Below are 24,343 nucleotides of genomic sequence, written 5' to 3'. Positions count from 1 at the left end.
GCTGTGAGTTATTTGAACTTTTTTTCTTCAAAATATGCAGCTACTTATATACATCTAGATGTTCTGGTGTTGCAAACTCAATGAAACATATTTTAATGGCAAGGAAATAAATAGACAATAGGGCAGAGATACTTTTAAAATAGTAGCTTGGTATACAGTATAATTAATCATTGTCCTAATTAATGGGTTTAACTTAAAACAGATTTCAGTTGTTTTGTAGTGTGAATCTATAGTAACGATGGTATATAAATGGTGTGGAACACATAAATATACCACAGATTATAACTGTGGAGCATTTATAATGCAAAAGTTTTTAAAATGATTATAGGCAAACCAGCAGGAATCTGTATTTCTGTTAAAATTCAATAAGTTAAATAAATGCCCAGAACTATTTCTGATTAAGATCCAAAAAAAGCCACAGATGTACAAAGCAGAATTAAATCCTCAAGTGAATATTGCTGCTAAGCTTTTCTTCTGTTGCCAGTGTTTCCACTGAAGAGCAGCCTACCTCTTCAGTAGTGGAAGCAGCTGTATTACATCTTACGTGAGGAGATATTACCAAACATTATGCAGATCCCTTTTTGGTAGTTCTTTTCCTAACAAACGGGATATGTTAAGTTGAATAATTTTAGAGGAAATGTTTAAATGTACTGTACAGCAAGTCAGCTTTGCAGCCCAAACAAGCAAAAAGCAATCTTATATAGGCTACCTATACTTGTATGAAACAGCCAAACTAAAAGTAAGATACCGGTACTTCTTAACTTTCCAAAAGCAAACAATAAAAATTAGAAAAATTAGGAAGCAGTACAATACCGTGGGGTTTGCATAAGAGGTCATTACATACTGCCTTGAAAGGCCCAGTAATATATTCTCTAGAAACATACAAGCACAGGCTTGCCTGCACCCAATCAAAAACATTAGAGGGTTCTTCCATACTCATTAGGCTTTGTAGTTTGTACCAATTCTAATCGGAAGTAATTTTATTCATTCTTGATAAATATAAATTGTTTGGTATTGAAAAAGTTGTTCTATTTTATTAGGGAAATCTGTAGATAATTATTCATGAAGCCCACATAGTTTATGAAATATGAGCATAAACTATTGACAGATACAAGATTGTCAAGATAAGAACAAAAATGGAAAATCAACAGTAGTATTTGCTGTTTTCAACTACAAGTACTGTGTTTGCAGCCTGTGTTGCTATTAGAAGTCCTGTAATTAATCTTCAGAGAAATAATTAGACTTCTGGTGGCAACTAACTGGGATTTTTAAAATTCATTTTAAAAGAAAAATAATATTTTTGGCAATATTACCTTTAGCATAGGAAAATGATAATGACAAAGCAATAATCATTCACGGGGGAATACTTGTTTAAGAAACAAAATACTTTATGGAAGTCTGTTTACACCCATTGCTTACTATGGATAAGTAGATCTCACATACATTAGTATTTATAAGATAAATTTAGTATCTTAGTCTGAATTTACAAAACAAACAGCAAGCTGCATAATTACACCCTCTTTCCTTCGAGCAAGTTCCCAGAACAAATTCCCTTACTCTCAGCTCATCCATAAGATGTAAGCGCATCCATACCAAACTTCACTGCAGCTAAGACAAAGCTGTGTTCTCTAACATTATCTAAGTCATCTTAAAACCTGGACCAGTGGGGAATATGAGCGGCATTGCTTGCAATTAAGAGAAGAACTACTGTAATTCTTAACAGTAAACAAAAAATATAAATTCATCTGCAGGTGATGATGGAATAGGAACATGCTTGATGACTGCTTAATAGTTCTAAAATGAAATTTAAAAATCAACATCGTTATAAAGGAAAGATGGAGTCAATTAACAACAATATGAAGTTTTATTTCCTGAGGGATTTCATCTTTTCTGACCTGCAGTCTTGAGGTTCCAACTTATTTATTTAGGAAATAGTAAATAATTACTTATTTATTACAAAATCATTATTATACTTGGTTGTGCAGTTCAGCAGATGTTTAGATCACCTATCAAGTCCTTTATATGGCATTTTTATTCACCTATCAAATCCTTCCAAAGGACCTGGGGTTATTATTATTTTTATTAGGAAATAATTTTAAGAACAGTAATTTGCAATCCAAAGCATATTTCGTGGAAGTAAATCCATTTAAAGACATAAGCTATAAAGGAGTACATTCTGAAATTATGTTCTGGATTCTGCTCAATACTATGAGTGGGCTTTTGGATTTATTACCATACATTCAAAGTTACTGATGAATATCATCCATGGTCTATAGGCTCATGAAGGTACACAAGTCCCCTGCCTGTTTTCAGGGACACTATAAAAAAGCCTCTTGAGGAAAAACAAGCAACATCTTCTGAAATGAAAACATATTTGTGGCATATATGTACTGTAGTCAGTATCTGTTTTCCAAGAAATAATCTAAACTGCCCGTGTGACCTCTGTATCCATAAGGAAAATTAAGGCGAAGAGTAACTGAACCCATAAACATCAATAAGATACCACCTTCCCCATCATGTAATAGTCACAAACATGTATCTAAAATGATTTGAACAACTTAGGGAAAAAAGTCTGCAGACAATTTCTAAAACAGCAGCACATTTTATCAGGACACAGCAACTGTAAAACAGTAGTACGTATTACTAACATCTTCATGCCATCTGCAATTAAATCTAAAGATCTAAATCTTTATCAAATTAAATTTTGTGTGTGTCTGTATATTCATAGACGCACACATTTTAAGCTACGTTCAAAGTAAGTACATTAATATTAAATACCTGGATAGATGGCTTGTTTAAGTGACCCAGATTTGAAGTTGTTTGTCTTGGTTCATGTCCTAAGACCATCATATTAGCATTGATTAATCTAAAGGCATCGATAACAACCTGTAAAAACAAGACAGAAAAGTCAATTCTCTGAAAGAAATGCAAGTGATTGCACCAAGGAACAGCAGAGACATCACAATCAAGTCGCATCTGTTTTTGGTCTTTTTCCAGAAAATTATTTAATTATAATATTAATAAAAAAAGAACCGCCTGCTGGCTTTGCCATCAGCACACCAACTCAGTTTAGTATTGCAAGAGGACACCAATTACTACATTTTTCAAGGTGATGAGAGAAAATAAATTAAGTTTCATGCTCTCTTACCCGCTTTTGATAGTTATGTTTACATACATACACACACACACACACACACACAATGTAACTTTAAAAACATCTTCTCTACTCAAATTGAATAATAGGGAGACTAACTCTGAAACTGAGCACAAGCTAAGGGACTCTGTGTAAAGCCCAGTCGTGTCACATCAATTATACCAACGGAACACTTGAAATGACAACAAAATTATAGCCAGCAAGGAACTTGCCCCATGAATTCCCTCCTAGTCAGATGCTTTTTATTTCCTGCAAGTAAGAAAGAGGCTACACACTGTCGGATGGATTATGATGACCTTGTCAGTGTCATGGCCAAGAGTAAAAGAGAACAAAAAAACAAGGCAAACAAAAATAAGGTCACAATGATAATAATACAGCTGGTAACTTTCAAAACTTATTTCTTTTTAATTCTGTAAATAAATGATTCCCTGATTAAGAAAGTTAGAATGTGGAGCAATACAGATTAAAGATTGGAAAGGAGATTTTCAAACTATGCTCTGTGGTACTCTAAATCTTAATGGGTTCTGTGAGAGACTAAGGATTGGGGGGGGGGGATGTTCACTCAAATGAGTCAATTTTATGTCACTAAAACTTTCCCTTTTGATTGGAAGTGGCAAGATTTTTTTCCTTAAGTTAACAGTTCTGTAACCTGAAAAGATTTGAAAACCTCTGAACTACAGTGTTACTCATACAAAGTTGAGCCATTTCTCAGTTTACTCAAGCTCAACATTCTAAGAACATATACACGTTTGCGTTGTTTAGGATGAGCTGTACATTTAACAGCCTGCAGCCTGCTTCTCATAGGTGCCTTTTGGAAAGGCATTCTCTCCGCTGTACAACCAGTCCTACACAATGATATACAGTATAACGAAGTGAATGTACGTGGCTATAAATTTCAACTGGAGAAACAGAACAGTGGTTTTCAGTAAATATGCATGCATTTGCATCTGATGAATTGTCCAAGAACAGCAATTGTTTCCCTAAGTGTAGGATATTTTGTAAAGAAGCAGCATTTGACTCCAAATGCTGCTTCTATACAAAACAGTGGCACGATGTGAGAGGACGATTGTATCGTTACCCGAAGGGAAGCATAAGGAAGAATTTGGAGGCTCAATAGTATCCAATAAGATCTCTAAGACTAAAATAAATAAAGATTAAAAAAAAATTGTGACCATCACAAATAATTATGAAACTACACAATTGTTTGGCTCTTATTTCAGTTTATTCTGATGGGCAGGCAGCAGATAAGAATTTAAGCTGTTTTGCAGCAGAACTACCAGGTAAATGCATAAATGTTACTTTAAAATGATGTAAGATAATTTATAGTCATTATGCTTTTTCACAAGGGCAAGACAGCTACAACCAATATATTAATGCTCCAAAGATATGAAATATGCATCATCTGCATGTTTTACTGTTCAATAAACAAGAGAATTGAATGGGAATCCTGTACTCAAGAGTTGTTTTAAGCACTGACTAAATGAAATAAACTGAAATCTCAGTTTGTTGTCATAATGATCTTGCTTTTAAATTAAGAGCTCATCTAGTCTTCATATTTTAGCTCACACAATGTTCAATCTGTACATTTTAATATGGTTGCCAATGATGAAAACAATAGATAACATCTGAGTTGCACATTGCACTAAGCCATGCTGTAGCTAATTTATTTTAGGTTAGCATGTTATGTGAATCTGATGATTGTTTGCAAGCTACAGACATACTATTTATTCAACAAGCAATGATTAAAACAAAGTCTTTCACCCCTCTAGAGTCACAGGCTCCAAATTTTAAACACATTATGTCAATTAGTCAATTTGAAGTACCTTGGTTCGAAAACTATTCCACTATGATTTACTGTTTGCTCAATTAAAGGTTACAGATACTAGGTTTTAATGTATAGAGATGCTAAAGCCTCAAGATGAAGCACTGACATTTCCATTATGGGACTAGGAATGCATTTACATAAAACTCTGAAGACATAAGAAGCTTATGCTCTCATACCAATTTGATCAAATTATCCTATTTTTTTCTAACTTGTTTTAGAATTAAGAAAACCTCAGGAATAATATAGGTTTTATATTCATCCTACTCTTCTTGATCACAAATCCTACAGTGCCACCCTTATTCCTTACTCCTAGGTTTATATTAAACAGAGTGTTTCTGTTTTCAAGCAACTTTGGCCTTTAATAATATTATACAGTAGCATTAACTTGTGCAGAGAGAACCTAGGAGGGGGAGGGGAGTGAGCATAATTTATGTGTTTTTTTAGAGATCACCCAATCTTAATTTTAAGGATCCTGCCCCATCCCTCCCCTCCAAGAAATTTGCTTAGACTGATTCTGAAATGTGTGAATGGATAGAACTTAATTTTCCTTAACAATAGTTCCTAAAGGTTGAAATTGTCTTTATGCAGTAACCCAATGCTCTGCATATTGCTGCCTCATGATCACTTTTGCATACCAGTTGCACTCCATGTGCCATTTCAAGAAATATGTTTATGGTTATTGTCATGAACAAAACATTGACCAAATAATGAGGGTATTAGATTTATAGTACAAAAATGCTGACATTGTATTCCTTCTGATTTCCTGTCGGCTTCCTCACCGATTTTGCTTATTGGAAGCTGGCAGAGTGTGTCAGAAGTCATGTAATGACCACAGGTTTGCAAATACAACTGGCCTGAAGATTATTAATATTTCAATGCCATGACAGTAATGGGTCCCAGATTTTATATGATTTTTTTTTAGTTGGTACATTTGAGGTACCTTGATTTAAAACTTTTTGCAATTTGATGCACTGTTTGGCTAATTGAAGATTCCAAAACAGACAGGAGAGTTTTAGTAGTATATGGATTGAGTCTTATAAATCTCCCAAACTCCTGAAGCAGCATTTCAGCCATATGTTCTAATTTTTGAACACCTGCAAATGCCCAACCACAAAGGAGTATAAATTAAAAGTAAGCAAAAACAGAACTAAATACCCTACACTGTAGTCCTCTAGAGATTTACTCGATAAGAAATGACACAAATAAAGAAATTTACTCAGAAGGGAAGATACAATTACTTGGCACTGTATCAAAATCACAAGGTGCTTTGTATTTTAGAGTACTACTAACACTTACATTCCTAGAATGGATTAGAACTGACTGCTCCACTAGAAAACATGGAACCTATCCAAGACAGCAGTGTTTTGTAAGAGAATTGTTTCTACTCAGATTTGAGCTCCATATGCACTTTTCACGATGAGCTATTTGAATGGATGCTAAATAAGTGGCCATGCATCAGTTTTGCAAATGTGCTGGGATTACAGTGGCCCATTTTTACAAGGTCATTTTTAATAATCTTTCTGAGAAAATGCCTTCAGCCATCTAGTGTTGTACAGTGGAATTTCAAGGAGAAAATGGTTTTGGAACAAACTAGATACTTTCGAGTTTTAAAATTTTTATTGTGTGGAATATGGTCTAACAATTCTAAATACCAATGTTACTGCATCTGTTTATTTCATTGTATTTTTGATCAGTAGTTGTATATATTTGGGTGGAAGATGTTGCGCTTATGGGCCTGCATTACAAAATGTTACTGTGCTTAATTCCTTACTGAATTATTATTATTATTTTAATAAACTACTGGACAAAAGTATGACTTGAGTGACATTTTGCTTCTACTTAACAGCATCAATTCAACCCATAAGAAGGAACATTTTAACTACACCAAGATTAAAGGAATTCACTGCAATCACTATAGCAACTGTCTTAGGAAAAACTAACATGCTGAACAACCTGCAGCCTAAAATTAGATCTGGGACGCAATAAAAAGCATAAATGCAGCAACACACCCTACATTTTGATTTCTAAGCTATCTTATAATTGCTTTTTTTGCACAGTAAGAACAAATAAGTTCCTTCTTTAGAGAGTCATATGAGAATAAATAGGCTCATTAATGTCCAGTACGCTAATGAGCAATGGATGAAGGAGGTGTTAATTATGCTACAGTAAGATTCAAGGATAAAACCCTGGTGTGCTCTTGGATATATGTTGTAGATTAAGCCTTCACTAGGTTTGTGTACTTTGAAATTCTCTGCAAAGCATGATAGCAATGTAGTAACCTTACATTTTGCAAAAGAAATTTTTACAGGCAGTTGGATCACAGGGTCAATTGAGGGAAAATAAATTAGTGCTGCTTTAATTTTGTTAGCATTTGACTTTTAAAATCTTAAGTTTCTTTTGACCACAATGATTTGTAAGTGCATTAAAATGCAGCCTAAAGGCTTAATGCAAAATTATTTCTTTCAAAGATGAAGAAATAAAGAGCTTCCTCTAATGCCATGGTGGGGAAATGGATATAGATTAAGGTAGATTTTTATTATTACATGATATCTGCTCCTGCAATTCTTCTCACCAACTGGACGATTTAATTCTGCCTGGTGCAAGTGCCTTGAGACTTTGCAGAGGTCACTTCAACAGTAGACAGCTTATAACAAAACCATTAGCGGTTTGGCTAGCTTAAGGAAACCTCTTACTTTTCTTTTTTTGTTTATTATCACTGCATGAATCTGCAGCATATGATAGTTTATAATTTCTCAGGCTTGTTAAATTCATGTTAAAGGTCTGTTTTCTTGTTGAATAAATTTTGTTCATATAATGCTGCCTATTTCATACAGTGAGTCTTTAATAGCACCTTTGGTCTATGCGCAACTCACAGATCAAAACAGAGGACTAAAATAGGGGTTGATGATGCTATTTACATGTGTGATTCCTGCTGTCTTCTTGTTAGTAGCTTTAATATAATAGAAGACCTTGTCTGTTTTGTAATTAACACATCTTTACTGGAGAGATATTTGGAAGTGATTGCTGTGAATATACTGGTTAGTAAAATAAACACAATCACACACCACTTTCTGTTATCAGACAAATTTGTGAATTGTACACATTATACTCCAGATCAACAAACTGTGATATAACAGCCAAAGAGAAGACACATTTATATAACCCTATATTTTTTTCTGAAAACATGCATTGATTCTGACCTTGTAAATATAATTAGTTTGTAGGATGCATGGAATTAAAAAGCATAGATTCTTTAGTAATTGCAATGACTGCAAGTAGGATACCCAATATTTGGAAACTACATTAAAAAAAATCAAAACCACTTTTTTATTTACATCTGTTTCTTACAAATCACTGTCTGGAAAATACTTTCCATCTTACTTTCAGTTGTTATTCAAATCAATAATCTACACCATCACTTGCCTTTATCAAAAGATGGCTTTTCAAAGAGCTCTTCTAGTAACTTTTCCACCAAGTCATCCTATTATTATATACAAATTCCATCTCTCGACAGTTTCTAGAATAATATGCTGAATATTTTTATTACTTAAAAATCTTTCAGCAATGCATTATTTGTTACAATTAAGCTTTTTCCAGAGGCATTACAATTGACAAGTGCCCATATACTTTCAGATATCTACTTCTTAAATATCTCAACATATCACTACAGTACTTTTGTGGGGGGGGGAGAGGGGGGAGAACAAACTCCTAGTATGGGTGTAATATCTTACGTGATGGACTGCAATCAGTTAACTTAGCACTGTTAGTTAGAACTGAAGCCCTTTCTGACATCACTGTATTTGCAGAAAATGTCCCCGAAGCCCCATGGCAAATAGAAGCTATATTTTAAAAATGCATTAAGGTGCTTTGCAATTCAAGCATCCAGCCATTGTTCATGCACATTTATAAGAAAACAGTATTGTATTATATAAGAAATCATGTGTAAGGGCTATAATGTAACTATTGCCAGGTGTGGAAGGAGAAGTAATGTCCCATCTAAAATCTCCTTTATCACTTGCAACTGAACTGTTATCGACTGCTTAGTTGGTTTCTAGATTCTTTGAAAAATTAAATGGAACTATGACCCTCGAAGTGCAGCTGAAGTTTATGACCACTTTGATATTTATGCTGGTGTGCACACTTAAACAACCGTGACCAAGGAACATCTTGCGTCCCCTCTAAGCCCACAGCATAAAAAATTCAGAGAAATCTTACTTTTATGCCATTTCCAATGAAAAGCACTAAGAACAGAAATTGACTCATGCCAAATGCATACCACTGAATTGCTGTGATTGTGAGTTTTGAGGTCTTACACATGGTAATTATTTATAAAAATGTCAATTTTAGCTCTGAAAAAAAGATTCCTAGGAGTGCATACATTTTCCTTCTTTATCCTTGGAGGATTTGCTTGCTTTGGTCAGGTTTACTATGCAACCTGAATATCCAGAATGAAGAGACAGCTACAGAATAATACATTTAGTCTGACAAGCAAAGGCATGCATTTGTAACCCCAAAAGCAAAAAAAACCCACAAGTTTCCAAGCTTTATGTCTTACCAAAGAGAGATGGATTATTCTACATCTCCTATGGTAAAAAGCATTTAAAAATTAATACTATTAAATGAAAAGTGTACTCAAAAACTTTTTCATTTAGAAAAGGGAAATAAGCTAAAATAACCCTTGCAGTTTAACAAGCAAAAATAACTGCCTGCTCTGAAGTATACCAAATTGAGTGTTATTGCATTAAAAAAACACGTTCAGCACGAAGTTTCTCTATGTTTAATGAAGCATTCTATTTGGAACTTTTATTCAACTATTTACTATAACTACACACAGCTGAGAAGGCAATAAAAAACCTAAGCATGCAATTATTATTTGCATGCCATATATATTATATTTTATCTATGAAATCATTACTGGGCAGAAAGAAAACATGAGATAAAAATGGAAGAGAAATGAAGCTGGAAATACACAAGGGCTTAATTCAAATGAACTTCCAACTGCAAATGAACTGCAAACTCATACATTTCTTTATCCTCCTTCCCCCTCCACATGCTAACACCGTACACATGTTTTTCTATTGCTTGCTTAGTACTAACCAAAGTTCATTGCAATGTCAAGCTTATTAGAGCCTACATTCCAGATGGAGAATCAGAAACCAGCCAAGTATAATTTCTGGATATGTTTCAGAACGTCCACTGATTCAGTCAAACATGGCAAATCACAGCTTAAGCTGAACATGTGAAAGTTTGTTTTGTTTTGTTTGTTTTTATTGGATTTATATGCTGCCCTTCTCCCAAAGGACTCAGGGCGGTGTACAACATTAAAAAAACACACCCCGAAAAGTTAAAAAGAAATTAAATATATATCCAAAAAAAAACAACAAATTGAATTTGTAGAACAATACATTTAAAAAATGAGTTAAAATTAACAGGCCAGGCCGGCTTGCTGGAAAAGCCAACTTTTTAGGGCGCGTTGGAAGGACTGGAGGTCAGGGATTATGCGAAGCTCCGGGGACAGCTCATTCCAGAGGGAAGGCGCTCCCACAGAGAAGGCTCTCCCCCTGGGGGTCACCAGCCGACACTGTCTGGCACCCTGAGGAGGCGAACTCTGTGGGATCGTACTGGACGGTGGGAGGCTACTGGTGGCAGTAGGTGGTCTCGCAGGTACCCTGGGCCTAAGTCATGGAGCGCTTTAAAGGTCATAATACCTTGAATCGCACCCGGAAAACAACCGGCAACCAGTGCAGGCCGCCTAAAAGGGGTGTAACATGGGAGCACCTAGGTACCCCCATGACAACCCGCGCGGCCGCATTCTGGACCAGCTGAAGCCTCCGGGTGCTCTTCAAGGGCAGCCCCATGTAGAGGGCATTGCAGTAGTCTAGGCGAGAAAGGACGAGGGCATGAGTGACTGTGCACAGAGCATCCCGATCCAGGAAGGGGCGCAACTGACGTACCAGGCGAACCTGGTAAAAGGCCCCCCTGGTCACGGCCGTCAGGTGTTCTTCTAAACTAAGCCGCGTATCCAGGAGGACTCCCAGATTGCGAGTCTTCTCTGAGGGGGCTAAAATTTCTCCCCCTATCACCAAAGATGGAACAAGGTGTACAAATCGGGATGATGGAAACCACAGCCACTCAGTCTTGGAGGGATTGAGCTTGAGCCTGTTCCTCCCCATCCAGATCTGCACAGCCTCCAGGCATCGAGACATCATGTCGAGGGCATCGTTTGGGTGGTTTGGGGTAGAGATGAAAAGTTGGGTATCATCAGCATATTGATGATACCGTACCTCAAAACCACGGATGATCTCACCCAGCGGTTTCATATATATGTTGAACAGGAGGGGTGAGAGAACCGACCCCTGGGGCACCCCACAAGTGACGCGCCTGGGGGTCGATCTCTGCCCTCCAGTCAACACAAACTGCGACCGATCCGACAGGTAGGAGGAGAACCACCATAAAAAGGTGCCCCCCCCGCTCCCAACCACCCGAGTCGTCGCAGTAGGATATCAAGGTCGATGGTATCGAAAGCTGCCGAGTGGTCTAATAGGACCAGGACAGAGGAGCAGCCCCTGTCCCGGGCCCGCCAGAGATCATCGACCAACGCGACCAATGCCGTCTCTGTGCTGTACCCGGGCCTGAAACCCGACTGAAACGGATCCAGGTAGACAGCTTCATTCAGGTACTGGGGAAGCTGACGTGCTACCACACTCTCGACAACCTTTGCTACAATGCAAAGGTTGGAGACCGGACGATAGTTGGCTAAAGAAGCCAGGTCCAGGGAAGGCTTCTTAAGGAGAGGCCTCACTACCACCTCCTTCAAGTCGATGGGAAAGAACCCCTCTCTCAATGAAGCGTTGGTAATCGCCTGGAGCCAGCCTCGTGTCACCTCCCGGGAAGCCGAAACTAACCAAGGGGGACACGGGTCCAGCACACAAGTGGCAGCACTGAGTCTCCCCATAATCCTGTCCATGCCTTCGGGGGTCACAGGGTCAAACTCATCCCAGATTGTCTCCTCAAGATTCATCCCCGTCGGCTCGCCCGAACCTACCCAGTCAGAGTCCAAGCCTGTCCGGATCTGAGCGATTTTATCCTGCAGATACTGAACAAATTCTTCAGCCCTACCCTGCAAGGGGTCTTCCCCAGTTCCTTGGTTAAGTAAGGAGTGGGTCACCCTAAATAGGGCGGCTGGGCAGTTATCTGTGGACGCGATAAGAGCGGGAAAATGTTGCCGCTTTGCCGCTTCTAGCGCCACTAAGTAGGATTTAATATGAGTTCTTACTAGTATTCGATCAGATTCGGACCGGCTGGCCCTCCAGCCACTCTCTAGGCGTCTTTTCCGGCGTTTCATCTCCCGGAGCTCCTCGGTAAAGCAGGGAGCCACCCGGGATCGACACTGGGTCAGAGGCCGCAAAGACACAACACGATCCAAGGCCCCAGCGGCCGCCCTATCCCAGGCTTCCACTGGGGCTTCGGTCGAGTTGTGAGCAAAGGATTCAGGAAAAGTCCCAAGCTCCATCAGGAACCTTTCGGGGTCCATCAGGTGCCTGGGGCGGAACCATCTAGTCGTTTCCGCCTCCCTGCGGCGAGGGGTAGCGGTATGGAAGTCAAGCCTGATGAGGAAATGATCGAACCATGACAAGGGTTGAATAGAAATATCCCCTAAATCTAGATCATTCATCCACTGCCCAGAGACAAAAATCAGGTCGAGCGTGTGTCCCTCATTATGGGTGGGGTCTTGAATTAGCTGAGTTAGGTCCACAGCTGTCATGGAAGCCATGAATTCCCGAGCTGACTCGGATGTCTCGCCAATGGAAGGCAGATTGAAATCCCCCAGGACTATGAGCCTGGGGAAATCAACCGCCAATCCAGCTAAGACATCCAGTACCTCCGGCAGGGCCGGTGAAATGTAGCAGGGAGACAGGTGCGTAACAAAAAGGCCCACCTGAGCTCCAAGGCCCCACTTCACAAAGAAGGACTCACACCCGCCTATCTGAGGCACAGTGACCTGCTGAGGTCTGAGACTTTCCCTAATAACCACCGCCACCCCCCCGCCCCTTCCCTGGGCTCTCGGCTGGTGAAATGCCCGGAAGCCAGGTGGGCATAGTTCGCTAAGGGGCACACACCCCTCATGGCCCAACCAAGTCTCCGTAATGCATGGCAGGTCCACTCTACCCTCTTGTATGAGGTCGTAAATGAGGGGAGCCTTATGTACCACAGACCTGGCGTTAAGCGACACCAGCCGGAGACCAGGGTCCTGTAATCCCAAGCACCCAGGGGTGCGAGAAGGGCGATGAGGGTCGGAACGCGCGATCGCTCTTAAACAGCAAACCCGCATCAGTTGGCCCTCGGCCCCCACCATATCTGCCTCTCCCACAAACAGTAGAGATGGTGAACCCCCCAATGGAATGGCTTAATGTCTCTCCCGGAATCCCAACCCTTCCTAGCCCTCCCAACCCACGCCCATTAGTTAGCTCTGGCCTGTGCCCTGGCAGACTCCCCCCCAAGCCTGTCTGAGCCATCCGAATCAATACCCCCCTTAAAATTTGGTTTAAAAGCCCCTGTAAAAAACCCTTAAGAAGTCTCTTCTTCGCATGCCACCTCTTGGGATCGGAGGGAATAAGATTCTAGCTGTGATCGGAGGGAATAAGATTCTAGCTGTGTGGATCAGTAGTGGGTTCCGGATTATGTCGCAACTGGTACACTGCAATGGGACTGGGCGTCATTGGTGGGCATGCGCGGTGTGCACGCATGCACATGCCATCGCCCAGAGACACTCAGCTGCTTGGCAGAGATCTTGCAGGCGCCGCATGCTGTGCGCGTGTGCGCAATTGGCCCGTTTGCCTCAAAAAGCGCTAAGGAATGTGGGCGGGCCGGTGAGCGTTCCAGTACAGTAGCCGCTGCTCCTAGCTACCACCGGTATACCGGTACCAGGCCGTACTGCCTGGAACCCATCATGGTGTGGATCCATATCTTCTGGATTTTTTTCCAGAATATGAACTAATCATGAGATAAAACATGCTTATATAGTTGTGCATAGTTACAAATGCTAGCTAATACTTGCTATCACTCAACTGAAGTTTTTACTAAAGAATATCTGTGAAATTGATACCCTGCAGTTAGACATCAATAAACAGATTTAATCTTCTAACTATTTATGAACTTCTCTTCTGTAAAGTGTTTTTTTTCCCCAAAAATTCCACAAGTAACTTAGCCACTGGTGAATGTTTTAGAAATTGAATTATAGGTAGTCCTCGACTTACAACAGTTCGCTTAGAGACCATTTAAAGTTACAATGGCGCTGAAAAAATTAAGTTATGACCATTTTTCACACATATGACCATCTCAGCATTCAGGTCATGTGGTTTACATTTGGCTGCTTGATAATTGATTTACATTTATGATTGTTGCAGAGTTTCAGGGTCATGTGATCCCCTTTTGCAACCTTCTGACAAGCAAAGTCAATGAGAAAGCCAGATTCACTTAACAACTGTTTTACTTGCTTAACAACTGCAATGATTCATTTAACAACTGTGGCAAGGAAGGCAAAATTGAGGGAAAAAATCACTTAACCAATGTCTCACTTAGCAACAAAATTTTTGGACTCAATTGTAATCATAAGTTGAGGACTATCTGTATAAGTTACCTGCACTCCTTGCTCACAATTCTAAATTTGTCCAGTGTGTTACTATATAATGAGGAGGTGAACTAGCATCACATTCTCTGTCAGTTTTTTTAAAAAATGGGCAACCCACTGATTTTAAATAAGAGAATATTTGTAGGATTGAAATGAGGGCTCCTTGGTGTTTGCTGTGCTTGATTTGTTTTCTTGTAGACGGTTCATTATTCAAACTAGGTAACATAATCTAGGGAGTGGGATTTGCTCTCATTTTATATTCTAGTGCAGGGCTATTAAACTCCTGGCCCGTGGCCAGATGCATCGCACACTGGCCACACCCACACTGTTTAGTCAGGGGAGGAAAGTGGTGATATGTCACGTGACACCCCCGTTACAATGCAAGTTTGACACCTCTGTTCTAGTGGCTTGCCCTGTCAGTGTTGGTGGTCTTGGTGGTTCTTTGGTTTGGATATTTACTGTTAACCTTGGTGTTAATCTCTGCTCATCTGGACGTTGATTGCTGGTGAGGGGGTGTTCTGGTCTTTGGTTTGTTGATTGCCTCTTCTGAATGGTATCTAGAGGTTGTTTATGTCTACATGACACTGATGGCCAATTTGTCAGAGTGCCTGGCTTCCAGGAAATCTCTCACATTTTTGACTTGGCTTGGTCTGAGATGGCTATAGTTTCCCAGTTGAAACTATGGTCAAATCTGTCCAGGTGTTGTGAAATTAAGAAATTTTCATCATATCTTCTGATTGCTAGTTGATGTTCATGGATGCACTCTGCTATGTCTTCTACCTGTTTGTTCTATGTAGTGGCTATTGCTTGCACTGTATGTTGCAGAAGTTTCTTGAATATTTTTCTGGGACTGTTGGATCTTTTGATTTCCTTAGAATTTTTTGGACAAATTTAGTTGGTTTGTATGCTATGATGTGCTTATAATAGTCTGTTGATGGATGTTGACATGTTTTTAATGTATGGCAGTGTTATCCTTTTCATAGTTCTGCTGGTTGTGCGATAGTACGTTGAATGGTCAGGAAACATTTTGATGAAGGTGTGTGGATATCATTTTGTTGGAAGATGTTACATAGATGAGCTACTGTATTTCTTTTTTCTCATGTTCAGAATTGTTGCAGTCTGTTTATGCTAGTCTAAATAGTGTTCTTACACAGCTTCTCTTGTGGGAGATTGGGAGGTAGTGGAGCACTTGGTGGGTATGAGTGGTTTTCAATAAACCTGTGTTGCCATTGCTATCTCTGCTGATAAGGATATTCAGGAAGGATAGTGTGTTGTTTCTTCTTCCCTTGTGAATTTTATACCTTTTAAAATGATGTTAATGGTTGCAGTGTGTTCTCTAGTTGGCCCTTTTTAAAATTGTGACAAAGGTGTCATCTACATATTGGATCCATATTTTGAGTTGTATTCATGGGAATGCTATAAATTCCAGGCATTGCATTATGGCCTCTGCTTTGAGTCTTGAAAGCAGTGATCCCATGGGTGTCCCTTTGTTTTGTTGATATATTTGTCCATCAAATTGAAGGTAAGTGGTTCGACAGAGGCTGTTAAGATCCATGATTCTGGGTATTTCTGTCTTGGTGAATTTGCTTATTAGGTCGAGTGTGCTGTGGACTGCTTTCATGGACTCTTTGGCTATTATTATTATTTAATGTATGGCGTATCATACATAGACTAGCAATACATATTCATATTTCACCTATATTAATAAAACACAATAAAATGGGCGTTGGTCCTTACCTGATACGCTCATTCTCTGTAACATGGAGACAGCAGCCAGACTGGGTTGCTCTGTCCAGTAACCAATTGGACTGAGTCTACACTTGTGATGTCATCGAGCCCTGGTGACTCCTCCCAGTTTAGACGAAGTAGACTGTAGACTCAAGTGAGAATTGTGAAACAAAAAAATAACTGCGCAATGCATACTCGCTCTCCTCCGTGCAAAAAATGAGCTCAAATAATGCACATTAGGGTGGGGCTGGCTGCTGTCTCCACATCACAGAGAATGGTATCAGGTAAGGACCAACACCCATTCTCCTATGATCGTGGAGACAGCAGCCAGACTGGAACATACCAAAGAATGGGCTGTCCACAGGGTGGGAACAATAGGAGAAGGAACGTTAAGGTACATGTACTTGCTGCAGCACTCTGTGGCCAAAAGATGCATCAGCCGACGCATACTTGTCTAGTTTGTAGTGGCATATGAAAACCATGGGAGACGTCCATGTGGCTGCCCGGCAAACTTCTTCCAAGGAGGCCTGCGTAGACAATGCTGCCGTAGTTGCCGCACTCTGGGTAGAATGGGTTGTAATGTTCTGTAGAACCTGCAAGGACTGAATATCTTAATACAGGCCCTGAGCTACCACCCCAGACTCGACGGTGAAGCTTTGTTTCCCAAGGATGCCTGGCGAAAAGAGACAAAGAGATTCTGAATGGCGGAGCGAGGCAGTTCGGTCGATGTAGACCTTAAGGACTCAGCGTACATCAAGGGTGTGCCATTTGCGCTCCCTCTCATGACGAGGAGTTGGACAGAAATCAGGTAAAGTCAAATCTTGGCCCCTGTGAAAACGGCTATTGACTTTTGGTAAGAAGGTTGGATCAAGTCGTAAAACAACACGGTCTGGATGGAAGATGCAGAGATTGTGTCTTACAGATAGTGCAGCTAAGTCAGAAATACGTCAGACAGATGTTATCGCCACTAGAAGCAAAGTCTTGAGTGACAGCAATTTCAATGATGTGGACCTCAATGGTTCAAATGGAGAGGTCATGAGCACCTCCCGGACCCGTGGCAAATCCCAAGTCGGGCAGCTATGGATGACAGGGGGTCGGAGGTTCGAGGCTCCATGGAGGAATCTCCGGACCAAAGGGTGCGTGGAAAGATGTTCTGAGGGATAGCCGTCCAGAACAGAAGATGCTGTCTTGGGACAGGAATACCCTCTCTGCCACGGTGTCTATGATGACTCCGAGTGTAAAATGTGAGTCCCGAGGACAAGGTGGCTCTTCTTGAGATTCACTCCGAACCCGTGATCCCACAAGGTCTGGATTGTTAGGGCTGGATCCCTCTTCTCCTGATGGTGACCTGGAAAACAAGAGAATGTCGTCCAGGTGGCCAAGAATTCTGATGGGCGATGCCCTGATGTGGGCGGCTAGAGCCACCAGCACCTTCGTGAAAACACTGGGGGCGGAGGAGAGACCAAACGGGAGGGCTCGGTACTGGAAGTGCCTCCCCCCATAGGAGAAACGGAGATATCTTCGGTGATCTGCGAAGGTGGGAATGTGGAGATAACACATTCTCGGTCAAGTCGACTGAGATGAGAAAATCGCCCTTTCTGACCCCTGTAGGATGGTGTGGAGGGAGTGCATTTTGAACCGCAAATAAATGATGCGGTGGTTCAATGACTTTAGGTCCAGAATCGCCCTCCAGCCCCCAGAAGCCTTTAGTACCACAAACACACAGGAATAAAAGTCCTGGCCTCTTTGATGGGAACGGACCGGTTGGATGGCCCAAATCTCTAGAAGATGTTGGATGGCCTGATCCATCAGCAGCCTCTTGCGAGGGCACTGGGATATCGGGCAAGGCACAAAGTGTTCTGGGGGAGTGGAGAGGAATTCCAGATGAAGGCCAAATTTTACTGTGGCCTCTTCCCAGTGGTGAGCAAAAAATGCCAGTCAACCCCCTATTGGGAGAGAGTCCAGATAGTCACTTTCGCTTTGAGAAATGATGGTTACCCCCTCCCCGGTAGGACTTCTTAGAGGGGAAACATTGGGTGTTTCAGTTGGACCTGTCCTGATTGGATCCCTATCTGGAGGTAAAGGACTGACACTGTGGACGGGAGAAGTATGATCTCTAGTCAGTTGGCCGAAAGGGCGAACCTTCTATAGAAAGTGGAAGGGTGGCTGTCCTGTTTTTTGTATATAGAAGACAGGACCTTGCATTTATGCTTAGACTTTGTGAGGTAAGGATCCAAGGGAGTTCCAAAGAGCTGAGTGCCACTGAAAGGGGAGGCTGCAAGGTGCCACTTAGTACGGACATCCGCCTGCCATGGTTTGAGCCATAGCAGGTGCCTGGCTGTGACCGAAGCAGCCATGGCTTTAGAAGCAAACCTAGCAGCGTTTAAGGAAGTGTCTGCTGAATATTCAATGGCCGCCCTAATCTTGTTCAGATCCCTGTGTGACCTGGTATCAGTGGATGCAATGCGCTCCTGGAATTGCTCAATCCAGACTACGACAGCCCTAGAGAAAAAGAAGTGGCTGTGGAGGCCCGAACTGCCCAGGCACCAGCTTGATAACCCTTAACAAACGTTTGATCTAACCTTTCCTCAGGCTTGAGGACTTCTTCGGGGACTCCAGAGACCACTGTGGGTGAAGACAAGGCCACAACCGGCGCGTCTACTGGAGGAATCTCAAGGAATTCACTAAGTTCAGGAGCGACATTGTAGAGACGCTTGTCTAGGTAGGTTGGTTGGTTGCAGACCTGTACCAGGGGAGCCCCACTGTCATTGGACAATATTCATGAAAATATTTGGAGACGGAATAACTTCTTTTTCCACTATAGGTTCAGAGAGAAGAGTGTTAGGACGATCAGAGGAAGCCGGCACAGTAGTCTGAGTCTGGTAGAAGCAGCTGAAGAAGAAGAATGTAAGTTAGCCGCTTTTATTGCTTTGAACAGAAGGGATTTAAAGCGATCAGTTTTGAATAATCCGGTAAAGGCAGGGGAATCTGGTGTTATTCCCTCATCATCAGATAGGTCAGAGTCCCTGAGGGTGTCCTGGTCCCCAAAGATGAAAGCCTGAGTGGCAGAAGTAGAAGGAATGTGTTGCTGGGTATCCCCAGGTGACCTATGCCTGTTTCTGTGAGAAGAGCCAGGTGGAGGGCGCTGCTGGAGCCTAGCAGCAATGTCTTGTTTTATGGCTTCTGAGATTATGGCTGCCATTTCTGCAGGGGATGAAAGAGAGGCCTGAGATACCCCTGCGGCCTGAGCTGGAAGGAGATTGGTTTGTTCAAATGTACGATCCCTATTGAGAGGGACATCAAAGAAATTCCCCCTTGTATCTGGTTCTATGAAGGAAGATGAAGAAGAAGAAGAGGGCAGCTCTCCATCTGACACATCCAAGGATGGGCAAGGACCCATGGGTGGCAACTCGGCCCCCCCCGGAGAGGCAGCTTGATCCCCCATGGGAGTGGGGGGAGAGGCCTGGATATTCTGGCTCGCTTGTTTCTGGGCCTGCTGAGGTTCCTTCTCTAAGGCTGCCTGTTTAGAGGACTTGGAAGTTTTGGGATTTTTTCTAATAACAGGAGCCACCTTAGCTGCCCTCTTGCGGCTGCTCCTTACTCCCGATGGTCCTGCTCGCTGCTGGTCCTTGTCCGGAACGGCCCCCACTATTGGGAGATCAGCCATGCCTGCCAACTTTAGCCCCCTGTAAAAAAATTGAGCGATCTCACCGCTACAGTCCAGGAGCACGCCGCTGCAGTCTGGGGTGGTCCTCCAACTATCCCGTCGACCTCAGAATGCCGAGTGCCTAAGATGGCTGCTGCTGCTGCTGCTTCGCACACTTTTCCTGGGTCGCAAGATGGCGACCGTTGTTTTTGCGTGCTTTCTGACCTCCAGCAGAGTCCCAAAATGGTGGCCGTCTCCTCCGACGCCAGCCAGAGGTCCAATCCAAAGTCCACGAGCCTCCTGAGGCAGCGGTCTCTTCAAACGGTCAGGAAAAGCAGAGTGCGCCGATCGGAAAGCCTCTGACCCATAGCTCATGAGCTAGAGTCAGCACCATGCTGACTAAGGTTGTAGCGCGTCCCAGAGCGAACTTGTGGTCGCAAGGCAAGCAAGCAAGTCAGATGAAGCCCGAAGGCAGTTTTGAATTTCCCGCTCAAATTAGAGTGGGAGAAAAAAAAGGGGGGGGGAATATATTCCAATCAAAACTATTAATTTTGAAAAATGCCAATAATAGAGAAAGGGGAAAAAAGGGTAATTTAGTAATTCCAATGAGGAGAGAAAAATTCTCACAGCTAGTCCAGGTTGGACTGAGTCACCAGGGGTCGATGACATCACAAGTGTAGACTCAGTCCAACTGGTTACTGCACAGAGCAACCCAGTCTGGCTGCTGTCTCCACAATTATAAGAGAATAAAAATGTTAACAGGATCTATGTTCAAATACCAATGTCTAGGCCATCTAACCAATGAAGCACATCATCATTTATTATTTTTTAAAAATCAGATACTGAACAGATATTCCCTCAGCTTACAACCGGTCATGATGTGACCTATAGTTTGACCTGGGATCCTGCAGTCACACTGAGGGGAGAATACTATGCCACATTCATACAGTGAATCCTGGTAGATGTCGTGTAAAGTACAATTCCTATTCAGGAAGAGGGGGTCAAATTATTCTCCAAAGCACCAGAGGCCAGGACAAGAAATAATGGTTGGAAACTGATCAAAGAGAAGCAACCTGGAATTAAGGAGAAACTTCCTAACAGTAAGGACAATTAACTAGTGAAACAGCTTGCTTTCAGAAATCGTGGGCACTCCATCACTGGAGATTTTAAAGAAGAGACTGGACTGTCACTTGTCAGAGATTGTATAGATTCCCCTGCTTGAGCAGGAGGCTGGACTAGAAGACCTCCAAGGTCCCTTCCAGCTCTATTCTATTCTATTCTAACCCTTTTTTGTGGAGTAATTTATATGTCTTCTTATGTCTGAGCATTCAACAACTCATTGGAAATCAATATTAAAGTTGTTGGGCATATGTTGTGGGCTTCCTGGATTTAAGTCTTCTGGCTAATAAATGAGGAAGGTCAGCATGGTAGGTAGGAGTTGTTTATAATTTTATAATTTTCTGTATTCTCTCACTAGTGCATCTTGCCTTCATAAAGCTGGCAATGCCATATGGGTCAGAACAGGAAGTCAGATTATCAGAATGGTTTTAATATATCCACTTGTAATTCTCATGGTGTCATTGAGTTTGGCAGCTAGGTTACTAGCATGGAAGCTGTAAAGCCCTACAGGGGCACAGTATGCTGCTGCGAAGTAGATCAGCCCTAGTGCTGATGACCTGAGGGTGGCAGCTGAAGTCCCCCATTTAGTTTTACATAGTTTTTGAACTATGTTGTTTCTAGTATTGATTTTTGCCACCTTATTCTTTAGTTACGTATATCTTATAGGTGAGAGTTGGTCCAATGTTACTTCAAGGTATTTTGGATGGGTGTTAAAGGGTAGTAAGTTGTTGTAGTAGAACCTAGGGGCTTCATATGCTAGTTGGTTGTTAAGGTGGAAGCACATAGTTACTGTTTCGCTAGTGCTAGGAGTAAGCTTCCAATCAGTGAAGAATTTTTCCAAGTCTTACGATTTTTGGGCAGAAGACTGTCTGTGACTTCTATGTGGGTTGTTGTTTTTTTGTACTGCTATGGCCAAATCACCAGCATATTCAAATTTGCATCCTCTTGTCACCAGTGTATCTGATATACCTAAGTTTGCATGTTTGGCTAATTCTAGGTCTATGGATATGATTATGAATGTTAGCTGCTGATTTTCTGAAATTTTATTTAGACAGCCAATTGTATTATTATTTTCATCTACTTATGTGCCTAAAGATCCCATGTATTAGATAAATTATTCAAATTATGATATTCAAACTAGCTTTAATACAAGTCAGCTTTTAGTACACCCTAATTAGTACAGTTTAAAATGGGTAGCCTAGAATTCTGATCTAGTAAAGGTCCTTTTGGATCAGAATCAGTAGAATCCTCATTCTTAGTGACTATAGACTATAGCCATGTTTGCCATTTACTATTTGATTTTAATATTGTTTCTTCTACATTGTTGTGTTTTCTTTCTTTTTCTTTCGTATGCTGCCCAGAGTCATACAAGTTGTGAAGCCATATAAATGCTTAAAAAAATAAACAAAGAAAGACTGTAAGTTTTGCAATCTCTCTCCAGTTCCTTACTAGGCACCCTATAAATGCTACTGGAAATAGAAGTGGAGATAACTTACGCAAGTCATTCAAACAGTCACATATTTGAGGTTGTTCTTTCTTTCATTACAAATCTGAAAGAATCAATTACAGTGGTACCTTGCTACTCGACTGCTTTGAAACTTTTCAGATTTGGTATTCAACATATTTTGATGCACAAATTTTGTCCTGGTACTCGTTTGTTTGGCACTCGAGGTGCAAGCTAGAGTTTGTTTGTGTCGTGTGTTTTTGAAAGTTACTCATAATACATAATAGGATTGCTCATGTAACCAGCAATTGGTATAAAGATAGATATTTTATTAAGATGGAGACATTTCAGCTCCTCCTTTCTAGTGAATGTTTCTATTGTAAGTATTTTAAGGATTCTTCATCTATATTTTAGAGACACATTGGTTTAGCAGAAATAAGGTACATTTGGCTGAAATTTAATCAACAGAGTATGTTATATATATAGGGATACTGTAGGTGAGGGGTTTGCATCCATTGTTATATGTAAACCTCTCACCTAAATATTGAAATCCAAAAACTTGTCATGTTCTGACACTGGGAAGATATTACACTCTTAGTAGGCTTACAGGCCAAAGAACTCTCCAGACCTAGAATCAGTTAAGTGATAGCTGTATAAAATGAATTAGCGAAGAGCTGGTTTTGGATGGGAGACCATATAAAAGTGGAGAAGCCAATGAAGGCAAACCATCAGAAGCACAAAAAATTAAGAAAAACTGAAGCTACAGAAACACCAAGAGACCAGATGATCCAATGTGGCTTGGGGAGAAGCAAAGACATACCAAAGTGTGCTACGCTAGTGCTCAGAGCAGATGGCACACAACAGTTTTTGGTGTTTGCAGTTATGAATCAACAAGATATTTCTACAAACCACACTCAAGTAATTAACTCTGCCAAGAATATTGTATAAATTCAGGCTTTGATGAAATGGAAGTATAAATTAAGGTGGTACATTGAAATTGAGTTTGGTTTTGGAAGGGAATTTGATATATTTTCCGAAGTTATAGAAGTGGGCATGTATTTGGGATTGTTACACTTTCAACTAGCTGCTTTCTTTTTGTCAATCTCAAAGTATTTGGGACAATAACTAATTTGAAGGTACTCTTTTAACCTTTATCAGTACTTTCTTTTCTTTCCAATAAAATTATCTTTCCGGATCTTTTCAATTCTTTCTGTGCTTGGGGCATCAAAGTGTGTGGTTTGGGTTTCTTTTCTTATGATGGTAGTAGCAGATATTGGGTTATAAAAATGAAAAAGCTGTTTCTATTTTTCTGGAAAAAGAAAGGAATAGGAATTGGATTCCAGCATCCTCAATTTGGATTCCAGGGTAGGCACGGCAAACTGAAGACATCTCCATGAAAATGGAGCTGACAACTGAAGAAAGACCAAGAAACCAGTGAGAAGACTGGCTCCATGGAACATCTCTAGATAAGATGAGGATGGGAGATCACCCACGCATGCACAGATGGTTCCTGCTTGCAAGGAGACCACAGGATATAGGTTTTCCACGGGTTTGAGCACCAAGAAATAACAAGATCATCCCTCTTGCTCACAATCTAGCAGAGTCTTTTAAAGGACACTTCGTTTGCAAACCTCACTTTCTACTCACTTTCAGAAATTGTCTATTAACCTTTTTAAAGCTATTGAAGACCTTCAGAATGACAAATCTAAAAAGTCATCAAATACAAACATGTTCTTCATACAAGTTAATACCGGTACTTAGAATAGGATACAAAACATCGGAAACCTTAACAAATA

General features: G+C 41.0%; 1 protein-coding gene across 3 annotated transcripts in view; it reads right to left on the bottom strand.

Annotated features, from left to right (window-relative positions):
- Nucleotides 1-24,343, bottom strand: part of PSMD14 (proteasome 26S subunit, non-ATPase 14) — a 62,979-nt gene that overhangs the window by 8,097 nt on the left and 30,539 nt on the right. For all 3 annotated transcript variants that reach the window (XM_081935861.1, XM_081935860.1, XM_081935862.1), the window contains exon 9: nt 2,779-2,886. In XM_081935861.1, coding sequence (XP_081791987.1) covers nt 2,779-2,886 — 108 coding nt within the window. The remainder of the gene's footprint in view (nt 1-2,778; nt 2,887-24,343) is intronic.

Source organism: Natrix helvetica (assembly GCF_964273705.1).
Source record: "Natrix helvetica genome assembly, chromosome: 1".
Lineage (NCBI taxonomy): Eukaryota > Metazoa > Chordata > Lepidosauria > Squamata > Natricidae > Natrix > Natrix helvetica.
The sequence above is the reverse complement of the archived record's forward strand: the minus strand, read 5'-3'. Positions and strand labels throughout refer to the sequence as shown.